The following is a 12,106-nucleotide window of genomic DNA, read 5'->3' on the forward strand; positions in this document are numbered from 1 at the left end:
CCTTGTGTTTCTCTCCAGGTGTTTTCTGTTCCCTGATTAGTTTGCTGTGTATTTAAGCCCTGTCCTGTCTCTGTCTTTGGTCGGATCATTGTTGTTTGTTCCATGTGTTCCTCGTGCTCTGTTCCCCTCGTGCCTGTGACTCTCCATACTAGTAAGTTTGCTGCCAGCAGCCCTCCTTCAGTTATTTATAAATAAATTTTTGTTATATTTTTGAGCCTGCCTGCGCCCTGGATCTGTTCCTGTCCGAACCTAACAGTTTATGTTTAGACTGTCACTCATCATCTCCTTCCAGTGGAAGACTGGTGGGACTGACACAAAACTGGTGTTAGTTTTCTGTTGGTTTATTTTAAAGGTGGGTGGGATCATCTGTGGCAAATYGGCCAATCCAGTGCAGAGTTATATCTCTGTCTAACTTGTGATAATTCCAGTTGAACCCTTTGAGAATAAAAGCATATCTTTGATCGAGTTTGTATTTTTATAAATACTGTCAAACAGTCAAACAACTTATAGCAAATATTTTCTCCACCATATTTTATATGTAGTCAATTTTTTTTTAGCTAAAATGCTAATCCACTAAATGAGAAGCTARTTCTGCTATTAAATGATTGGCGAAACTGTGCCCACCTTTGGAAACAATATTTTTTGAACTCTGACTCTTCTTCATCTCACTCTCACAGTGACTAAAATAATCTAAAGAAACATCAGATTCTGCTCTACAGTCTGTTTCTCAGTCATTGTAGAAATGCTCTGTTTTCTTGCTGTCATTCCCCTGTGACATCACTTCCTGTTACTTCACATGCCAAAATCTCGACAACTGTACATCTCAGCAATGTGAAATTATTAATATTATTATTTTTATTACAAAAATTTGATGTCAAATGGACTTTAAGTCCGACAGCAGTGAGAAACATGTTGGACAAAAGAAGATAAAAATGTTTGGTTCACTGGTCAATGAGGCATGACGTGAAGCAATGGGTCAGACCAGAGGGTCAGACTATCAACAAACAAAGTGATGAAACTTCCTTATTTTATTATTATTATTATTTTTTAGGTTTTTAAACTTCTTGCAAGCACGTATGCAGATGCCCACAAATCCATGTCCAGTGAAGATTCCCCTTGTGGTTTTTCCAGTGCAGACAGCCAGAAAGGKACCATTAATGGAGCGCAGTGGTACAGCATCACAGGCGGTGAGCAGAGGAGCATTCCTCAGTCAAGTGAAATAAATGTGATTTCATCCAGGGCCTGTAGAGGTCACTGTAAGATCAGGCAATGACAAAAAGTGTGAGAGTTTTTTATTTTTATTTTTTGATCATTTCTGGRTTTGTGTGTCTGCTCAGGCATGCAGGACTTCAACTACTTACACACCAACTGTTTTGAGGTGACGGTGGAGCTGGGCTGTGATAAATTCCCCCCAGAGGAGGAACTCTTCCAAATGTGGCATGAGAACCAAGATGCTCTGATTGCCTTCATAGAAGCAGTAAGACTTGATCTTTTGTTTTGTACTCAGATGATACCCGAGAATAAAAAAACCCCAAAACAAAACAAAACAAAAATCTGAACTCCAGTATTTTTCTTCGAGTATTTTGTGGAGAAATGAGAAACTAACGTGTTTTTTGTCACCCGTCAGGCTCATCGAGGAATTAAAGGCCTTGTAAAAGATGAGGAGGGAAATGGGATTAAAGGTGCACAGATATCCGTGAAAGGGATAAGACATGACATCATCTCAGGTTAGAAGAATCATAGATGCATCCTTTTAAACAAAAATAAACACATGCTTTTATTGACAGTCTTGTTTTTATCTGAAGTGGTCTTGAAGAATAGTTAAAGTGCATCTTACCCCCCCCCCCCCCCCCCCGTGAAAAGATAACTCCGCCCCAAGGCGAAATTTGAAAAATGCATCAAAGTGGGTAGGGTAGGGGGGGTTAGAGAGCGGAGGTGTGGCCAGGACAAGAGAACGTGACAGACAGCTAGCATTAGCATAATTGATGCTACATGGAGAGTGACCACAGTATCGCAGATAGCTACATCTCTGAACGTCTGAGGTGGAGGATTTTCACCCCACACCAGCCTCGGACAGAGGAGGAGGAGCGCTCCGACAGCCTGACAGAAAAAAATAAAAGCATACAGCTGCTCACATGATCGCTGGTTTAAATCAGGAATAAAAGTAGTTTACCTGTATAAAGAGCCCTAAAAATCCATAAATTTTGCAAAAAGTCCAACTCGCACCCACGCGCGCGCGGGGGGTGGGGGGGTGTGGTGGTGTCAGGTGCGGACATGAAAGCGCCTGCTGCGAAGCAGGAGGAAAGGAGAGGGGGGAAGTAACTTATTTCTAGCAGCAGAACAGGTTGGAAGATGGCTGTTTGATGTTATTTATTGTTTTTTAAATCATCCTACAGGCTCTGACATGTTAGATAAATTAAACTAAACTAAAAAATAAAACAAAAAAATTAGAACAAACTTTTTTGTAGCTGCATGTTACTAGTATTAAACTTTTCCTTGGAAGTTCTATTAGCTAGCTCGTACTTGAGCTAATTTCTAGTTAAATATTAGCCTGGTTTAAACCAGACCCTGTCCTTCACTTTGCTTCGTACAAGGGTCTGGACTTGATGCATAGAGAATCAATTTCTTGCAGGAGGCGTAGCCTCTGCTGAAGTTTAAAATGATTGGATCAGTTGGCTGTGATGTATGTCGGTGTGACGGAGGCTAAGCTAAGAAGCTAACCGGAAATCACGTGTGCTGTAAAAGACCCTGCTGAGAGGAGAGAAGTTCCGAGCCAAACGAGACGACTAAATGAGAGCTGCTGCTTTGTCAGACAAATTTAATTTAATTTGGAAGCCTTATCAACACAGACTGGCTTCATTCACTTCCTCCACTGCCGTATGCTAAAATAACTAGCAGACACTGAGCAGAAAGTCGATGTCGTTCAAAGCTCCTCCTTCTGTTCTCTGATTGGCCCGGCTAAAAATCTGCCAGCCAAATCCATCTCAATGGGAGAAGTCCCAGACGGAGCAGAGAAGGGAAACTAGAATTGAGCGGAGCTGCATGGGAAGGCAAGGGCCAGGCTAGTTAAATATCCAAATATGCTTTGAACATTAAAGAACATTGCATTTAGGCTTTTAAAGTGTCTGGATTTGAGAATCTGGGCAAAAGTGGACCACAAATCAGCTACATGCAAGGATACATGAACTAGCTACATGTTAGCACGGCCACTGTGTGACTCCATGCAGCCAAACCTCATTAAAGACAGGTTCTTTACTAAGTCATTATGTGCTGATCTGTGCTCAATACCTAGAATTAGGGAACTTTTTATGTCTTTTTCATTCATTCGAATTAAGCAACTTAACTGTAAAAAAAAAACAATTTGAAAAGTAGTGGGAAAAAATGAGTGAGAGAAAAAAACAATAATCTAAAAAAACTTTAAAAGACCTCCAGAAAGCCTGAAAAGCTAATGATCAAGACCATTTCAAAGGATTATAAAAATGTTTTTGTGTCCTTTAATACAAAAATATGTAAAACAAATAATAATTTGCTAGTCCAAACATTTTTATGGACCTGAACCATTCGAACTAGTATGCCAAACCCTGAGTCTTTCTGTTCTCGTCCAGCTGAAAATGGCGACTACTGGCGCCTCCTCCCCCCTGGTATCCACATCGTGACCGCCTCGGCCCCCGGCTTCACCAGAGCCACGAAGAAGGTCCACCTGCCCTCCCGCATGCAGAAGGCCGGCCGGGTGGACTTTTTGCTGCAGAAAGTTCCTCCAGAGTCGGACGTGCCTGAAGACCAAAACAGCTTCCCGTCCACAGYCACCTACGAGCGTTTTGACCCATTCAACCAGTACACGCAGTACACCATGCTGTCTGAGCTGAACCAGAACCGCGAGGAGCGAGCGGAGAAGCCCTGGTGGTGGAACTACTTTGTCTCTGTGGGAGGCCCAGCACCCACCTGGCTCCTCAAACACTATTAGAGCTTTTAATACGATGAGCTTTTCATCGTACAATGAAAGTGCCTGGTGTTTGTGTTGTGCACGTTTTTCTCACTTTCACGTGTCGTGTTACCACCTGGTTTAAAATCTCCATAAATAACGTGATGTCACTTATTATTATTGAATAATAAAAGAGTTTACAAAAACTCTATATGACAAGGTATTTATTGAAATCATGTGGCCACTAGGGGACAGGCTGAAAAACATCTGATCTAATAGGTTTTCTGTGGGAGAATTTGTTGTTTTGCATCTTTTTTAAATTCTTCTTAAAAGTTTGTTTAAAAAAACCCAACTTGCTGTAAGGCTGGGACTRCAGATAGATGATGACCTGTCAGATTTTAGCAGGTTTATAGTTAATCCCATATGTTTTCCATGAGATTAATAGTTTGTCTAAGCCTGAGGATGTGACAGAACCTGGGTTTACCTCAGAAACAGACATTGTCAAAGACATCTGAACGTTCTGGTAGAGCTGCAGAGCACTTGATGACACTTTGGGTTATTTGATGAACATTTACCTTATAAACACCTAATAAAGGTTATTTCAAAGCAATAAGAAAATATTGCAAAAGGTATAAACCTTACAGTGTTTCACTTTACTGTAGATTAAAAAAATAATCTGCACTGTGCCACATTACCCAGAATATTTTTTATCACAGATGCCTGCAGGTCCAACAAATAAACCAAACAAATATCATCAAATACTGTTACAGGCTGAAAGATCAACACTTCATTTTGTGAAAGCAAAATCTGTGTTGCCTTCTTACTTGTGTCCAGCAGAGGGTGCTGCAAAGCATTAAAGTCATCATGTGAAAATATTACAAGAACATGATGACACAGATCCAGTTGGGCTTGCTGTAAATTTAACAGCTGCCATGACAGCTGTGAGCTGACGCCCTACATGATCGCCTTTCCTGCTCCTCCATGTTGTCACAGGTGCTAACAGGTGGACGGGATAGGTGCGGCTCACTCCACGGTTATTTAACTCTACGATAAAAGTCAGAATTTTAACTTTTATCTCAGAATTCTGAGAGAAAAAAATTTCATTGTGGCCCAAACCCTCTTTACAACCAATTCTCACTTTATCTAATATTATTTTCTTCTGGATTCTGCTGCTGTTTTTTATTTTATTTATAAATTTAAACAGTTTCTCCTCATAATTCCCATGATTGTAAAACAAGCATTAAATGTTTCTTTTAATGCTGGCTCCATGTCAGGTTCAGTTTGCTTGTCATGCAGCAGTGATCACAGAGCAGACGTGCAGACAGCTCCTCCAGAGGGTGATAATAAGCCTCTTCCTTCGTTACAAACCCTAAACGGACCTGTGAAGCGAGGATAATGGGAGCAGTCGAGCGGATGTGTGTACAAAACTTTACCAATCGCAGATAGCCTCCTAACCCAGTGGGGTTAAAGAGATTCCACTTTAACAGAGCTGGGATGTTTGATRATAAGTGTGACGGAGAACGTATAGAGGATATAAAAGGCTTTATGATGATTGGTCTGTTGTTCCTTTTGACCCAAAACACAAGACATACCAAGTCCTGATTCAGCTCAAATAAGRCATCTTTTTGATGTGTTTCTTTGTTTTKACTTGTTTTGATGGGTTTCTGTAAAGCTCTGGGTGGCTGTGGATCAGTGGTCAGAGCAGTCATCCTCCATGAGAGAGTTGGAGGTTTGATTCCACCTGTATGCAGTCTCTGGGCAGGACACTGAACTGTCCATGTGTCCCATTCCTGTTCAAACTCCAGGCTGAGATGGATGAACGGCAGCAGCGAGCTGTGCCCATGGAGGTATATGTGAGATATTTCATATATTAAATATGATATAAACACATATATGCTATTTAACTTTATGGCTGTGTCTCATTTTGGATTGAGCATTCCCTCAGTGGGACTAGACTATGTCTCTGTGYATCACCAGTAAAACGTTTCAAAAAYTTTTATTACWTATTCTCTTTTTCCACAGTTTAGCTGATGTATGTAACTTGACTTTTAGAATAGAGGATTAYATCCAAGCTTAATTGGACTTGCAATGGAAGCAGGAGGTAATGTAAAGAAAACCAAACATTTTTTAAACAAAACAGTGGATATGTGGATGTCCTGAAAGGAACCACTTTTTTTCTTTCTCTGCCTTTCTTCAGTTTGTGTTCATATCTGGACTCAGATGGGATGTTGTGAATAGTGCATGGACTTTATAAAGGACACAACAACTTTGTTTTAATGAAGTGTGCATCACGTGAGCTATAGTTTTATGTGTGTAAAGAATACTGATAGGTAGTAATCTGTTACTAGCGGAACGAGCTTCTCATTTAGTGGATTATGCTAATCTGGAAAGCATTAGCAAACCGATTAGATTCTGCTAAATTAAGTTCTGCTCATTTTAAATCCACTGAAAAAAATTTTCAAGTGTAAAGCTCCTATTTTTATGCCATTTATATCTAATTAAATAAAAACTGTCCTCTCTTACAAGCAGTGCTGAACATGTCAGTGTGTAGCATCATTAGCAGCTAAACTAAACCAAGAGCATCAAAAAGAAATAAAATACATTTAACAATGTTTAAATAACAAAAACAAAAATTGACCATGTATAAAATAAGGTAGAGAAAGTATTTGCCATTTGCTGTTTGATTAACTTCAAGTATTTATAAAATATAAACTTGATCAAGGAAATTATTTTATTCTGAAAGAGTTAAACTGGAAGTATCACAAGCCATAGCTGATCCCACCTACCTTCAAGYTAAACCAATAAAAAACTACCAACAGGTTTGTGTCAGTGGTACAGATTAAGCAATCTTAGCTGTTAGCGTTAGCTTCCGCTAGATTTTTAAAAATCTGTAGCATTAGCAGAGTTAAGATCTTGTTTATCAGATTACTGAAGCTTTTTGGTTAGCTTGGTCCATATACAGTATAATGGGAAATGAAACATAACTTGTTAACCTCTGCTAATCAAATGTGACTAAACTACTCTGTAGGACTCTGATGAAGGCAGTGCCTCAYCAGCCTAGAACCTGGAGTAGTTTGTTCACCAGCTGTTTGTGATTTATGTTCATTAGTGTCACTTTATRTTCTGTGTCCCTCACTTTGTTCCTTAGTTCTGCATAATGCTYCCCACAGCTGGTCTATAGTGCCCTCGATTATTTCCTTGAGTATTTCCACTGACGTGATACTCGGAGTTACATCGTGACACTTTCATAGATTCATGTAGGTCAGGTATGTGGAGTGTGTTGGGGAGATAGAAATTTAACATCAGCATAATCAATCCTTAAACTTCAGAATAAAACACATCAGAGGAAAGAGTTGTGACATGTATTGTTCAAATGTATATGCATGTCAAACTCAAGCACTGTTTTTTAAAAGAAGAAAACAAACTGAGCAAAATCCTTAATGGCAATAAAATATTAGTGTTGTTTGATGTTACTCAAAGTCTCATACATGTGTAACAGGGTGGGAAACACCCGGATTGTGACTTGGAGGACGCGACTCTAGGGTCAACTGGTAGATTACTAAACCAAGGTTAAATAATCTAGGGATTCCCGATTATGAGTACTCAGGTAGGTCTGGCTGCAAAATTGACAAAAGCAGGAATAGTTTACAAATTATATTTTACATGAGCTATTCTCAGCAGAGCGCAGTCTAGACGCAGCTGAATTTAGAACCAGAATAAAACATAAAGCACTATTGAAATAAGTGTTCTTGATCTTAATGCACATTATCGCTGTGTCCCAGGGATAAAACACTTTAAAAGTCAGTCATGAAGAAGAGAAAGCCCAGGGGCTCTTAAGGGGCTGGCTACATGTTTGTGATGCGCCCGACTACTTTAGCTGTCGTGCAGCAATATCTCAAAGCCTTGGCCGCGTGCACTGAAGCTTGGTTTAAGCCATTTAGCAGCGCCCTGGTTAACTGAAACCGACAAAACTTCTGATTCCAGCCTGATCTTAGAATAACACCCCTGGCAATTGTGAAACTGTCTTTGCACATTTCATCTGGCGAGGTCCCACAACTGCATTTAAAGCTGACACAGAGGCAGAAAAAGATACATTGTTATGTTACAACTGTTACCCAGAGAGTTAGAGAATTTGTCTAGAGGACAACAGTCATAAAAACAACTTTAGTTGTTCTATTGCCTGAATAACGTGTCAGGTTTAAGGCCGCAGAAGTAAATAAAACACAAAGACATTTAGTCACTTAAAGCCATAGAGTGGTCCAAAGGGGTAATGTGTTGGATGATTTCAGTCTAATATTTGCCAAGAGTTGATCTTTGCCTGGAATCAAACAGAGCATCAACACCGGGTGACGAGATGATTACAGCTGAGTAGAAATGTCAACATCGGCCAAGTTAGAAGTTCAATTTGCTCATGACACTACACAAAATGTGTCTTGTAAAGCTTAAAAAATAATCTATTTGAGCAAGAAAATATACTGAGCTGACAAATCTGATAGTTTACACAATGTTGTGAGGCCAGAATGAACTCTTAGACCTTGACTACACTTCTCTGCACACTTTTTAAACAATTATTTTCCCCACCATTTGAAACAGAAAACAACATTTCTGTTCAAATGAAAAGACACACACAAAAGCATTAGGATTTGTTTATTATTGTGCTCAGTAAGCTAACTAATATTAGCATTACAAGCCAATAACATATTTCTCTGCATTTATGCACTCAAACAATGTAATTGGGTGTTTTCAATCCAAATAGAGATTATAACATGTAAGACATATTTAAAAATTTCATTAACAATAAAAAACTAATTATTGCAACTATTATATTTTTAAATAGCAGCCATAATAAATGCATGCATTTTTGGAGTCTTAAAACAGAGTCTAGCTGTATAATGGGGGACCTTCACTCAGGCTATTTTTAGATCACGAGTCATGTGACTGTGTCRACACTGATGTGTGTACMAACTCTTGTATGGAGCTGTGATGGTTTAGTTCTGTTTAAACTTAAATAAAGTCGGGAAAACAGCATCACACTGCACCGAGGACCACAAAGGCAGACTGTTGGCTGCAGCAAAATCAGACGGAAAGGAGGACGTAGGAATTTATAGCAGAAGAGTGGGTTGGAAGTGGATTGTTAATTNCAACAACGCCAATAAATGTAACAGGGTGGGAAACACCCGGATTGTGACTTGGAGGACGCGACTCTAGGGTCAACTGGTAGATTACTAAACCAAGGTTAAATAATCTAGGGATTCCCGATTATGAGTACTCAGGTAGGTCTGGCTGCAAAATTGACAAAAGCAGGAATAGTTTACAAATTATATTTTACATGAGCTATTCTCAGCAGAGCGCAGTCTAGACGCAGCTGAATTTAGAACCAGAATAAAACATAAAGCACTATTGAAATAAGTGTTCTTGATCTTAATGCACATTATCGCTGTGTCCCAGGGATAAAACACTTTAAAAGTCAGTCATGAAGAAGAGAAAGCCCAGGGGCTCTTAAGGGGCTGGCTACATGTTTGTGATGCGCCCGACTACTTTAGCTGTCGTGCAGCAATATCTCAAAGCCTTGGCCGCGTGCACTGAAGCTTGGTTTAAGCCATTTAGCAGCGCCCTGGTTAACTGAAACCGACAAAACTTCTGATTCCAGCCTGATCTTAGAATAACACCCCTGGCAATTGTGAAACTGTCTTTGCACATTTCATCTGGCGAGGTCCCACAACTGCATTTAAAGCTGACACAGAGGCAGAAAAAGATACATTGTTATGTTACAACTGTTACCCAGAGAGTTAGAGAATTTGTCTAGAGGACAACAGTCATAAAAACAACTTTAGTTGTTCTATTGCCTGAATAACGTGTCAGGTTTAAGGCCGCAGAAGTAAATAAAACACAAAGACATTTAGTCACTTAAAGCCATAGAGTGGTCCAAAGGGGTAATGTGTTGGATGATTTCAGTCTAATATTTGCCAAGAGTTGATCTTTGCCTGGAATCAAACAGAGCATCAACACCGGGTGACGAGATGATTACAGCTGAGTAGAAATGTCAACATCGGCCAAGTTAGAAGTTCAATTTGCTCATGACACTACACAAAATGTGTCTTGTAAAGCTTAAAAAATAATCTATTTGAGCAAGAAAATATACTGAGCTGACAAATCTGATAGTTTACACAATGTTGTGAGGCCAGAATGAACTCTTAGACCTTGACTACACTTCTCTGCACACTTTTTAAACAATTATTTTCCCCACCATTTGAAACAGAAAACAACATTTCTGTTCAAATGAAAAGACACACACAAAAGCATTAGGATTTGTTTATTATTGTGCTCAGTAAGCTAACTAATATTAGCATTACAAGCCAATAACATATTTCTCTGCATTTATGCACTCAAACAATGTAATTGGGTGTTTTCAATCCAAATAGAGATTATAACATGTAAGACATATTTAAAAATTTCATTAACAATAAAAAACTAATTATTGCAACTATTATATTTTTAAATAGCAGCCATAATAAATGCATGCATTTTTGGAGTCTTAAAACAGAGTCTAGCTGTATAATGGGGGACCTTCACTCAGGCTATTTTTAGATCACGAGTCATGTGACTGTGTCRACACTGATGTGTGTACMAACTCTTGTATGGAGCTGTGATGGTTTAGTTCTGTTTAAACTTAAATAAAGTCGGGAAAACAGCATCACACTGCACCGAGGACCACAAAGGCAGACTGTTGGCTGCAGCAAAATCAGACGGAAAGGAGGACGTAGGAATTTATAGCAGAAGAGTGGGTTGGAAGTGGATTGTTAATTATTTTTTTTAAACGTCCTACAGACTCTGACATGTTAAATTAATTTGAAACTGAGTTTTTGAAAAAAATCTGTGGATTGCTCTATACGTTCGTATACTTGCAAAATGACAAACAATCTATACAACCTGACCTGTAAGTATTCAGCTGTTAGTTAGCACTATTTGATACATTTTTACACTGCAGAAGTTGTTAGCTAGTTGTCGCTAATACAACTTTAAATTTACAGTATGTAGCTGTAAGTTTTAGCTAGCACTAGCTAACACACTTTTACATTTATAAAGCTGTTAGCTTGTACTTGCTAAAACACCTTTACATTCATATAGCTATTGACTACCCATCCATCCTTTATACCCGCTTCTACACAGAGGTCACTGGTGCCCATACCCAGCAGTCACTGAGCAAGTGTACACCCTGGACAGGTCGCATGTCCATCACAGGAACACGTAGAGACAAAGGAGACAAACAACCATTCTCTCTCTCACTCACACCCAGAGACAATTAGAGTTACAAATTAACCTAACAGTCATGTTTTTGGTCTGTGGKAAGAAGCTGAAGTACCTGGAGAAAACCCATGCATGCACGGAGAGAACATGCAAACTCTACCCAGAAAGGTTSCCGGGCCGGGAWTTGATCTGGYRACCTTCTTGCTGAGAACAATCAGCTCTACCAACTGAACCACGTGTAGCTATTAACCCTTTTGTGCATGAATTATGATAAACTCAGTCAGGATTTTTTTACTAAGTGTTTTTATACATCCTTAGGGATGTAAAACAAGGTTTGAAAAAAAAAAGTTTTTTCTATCTTTATTTTTAAAGAAATAATTATCTGTACACTCAAGTGTACTTCATGCGTTTTGTACTGTAAAAAAACATAAATGTAATAACATGGTAATTATATAGGTTTAGTTCTAATTTAGTTATACAGTTATAATATGGTATTCTGTTGGAATGGTGGTTCCTCCACTCCTCTGTAGTCCTCTCTGTTTGAGCTCTATTGATAAACGGAAAAGTTAACAAACATAAAATTATGTTTTCACCAGGTGTTTTCTTTCATCTTTAGGGATGTAAAACAAGGTTAAAAAATAAAGATATATTCTCTCTGAACTGAGGAGGATAGTGTGACACAAGTCACACTCTCTGAACTAGGGCTGCACAATACTGTATATTGAAAATGTACCGTCATTGCAATAACTGCTTGTGCAATATGCATATTACAACAAATGCATAAACTGTTTGCATTTATGAGTTTTGTCACTCAGACAGAAGCTTGAAGTATTTCACCAATCAAATGGAGCCCTTCATACATTACTCTAGCCTGGCCCTTGCCTTCCTACGCAGCTCCGCTCAATTCTAGTTTCCCTTCACTGCTCCGTCTGGGAC

The 12,106-nt window shown here is 39.1% G+C and overlaps 1 protein-coding gene across 2 annotated transcripts in view; it reads left to right on the top strand.

Moving 5' to 3' along the window:
• LOC106525336 (carboxypeptidase Z) overlaps positions 1 to 4,122 on the top strand; it is a 19,652-nt gene extending 15,530 nt beyond the window's left edge. For both annotated transcript variants that reach the window (XM_014019529.1, XM_014019530.1), the window contains 4 exons: positions 1,052 to 1,187; positions 1,338 to 1,477; positions 1,628 to 1,727; positions 3,606 to 4,122. In XM_014019529.1, the coding sequence (XP_013874983.1) occupies positions 1,052 to 1,187; positions 1,338 to 1,477; positions 1,628 to 1,727; positions 3,606 to 3,964 (735 nt within the window). In that variant the 3' untranslated portion in view covers positions 3,965 to 4,122. The remainder of the gene's footprint in view (positions 1 to 1,051; positions 1,188 to 1,337; positions 1,478 to 1,627; positions 1,728 to 3,605) is intronic.
• The last annotated feature ends 7,984 nt before the right edge of the window (positions 4,123 to 12,106 follow it).

This window comes from Austrofundulus limnaeus, unplaced genomic scaffold (genome assembly GCF_001266775.1).
Source record: "Austrofundulus limnaeus strain Quisiro unplaced genomic scaffold, Austrofundulus_limnaeus-1.0 Scaffold223, whole genome shotgun sequence".
Classification (NCBI taxonomy): domain Eukaryota; kingdom Metazoa; phylum Chordata; class Actinopteri; order Cyprinodontiformes; family Rivulidae; genus Austrofundulus; species Austrofundulus limnaeus.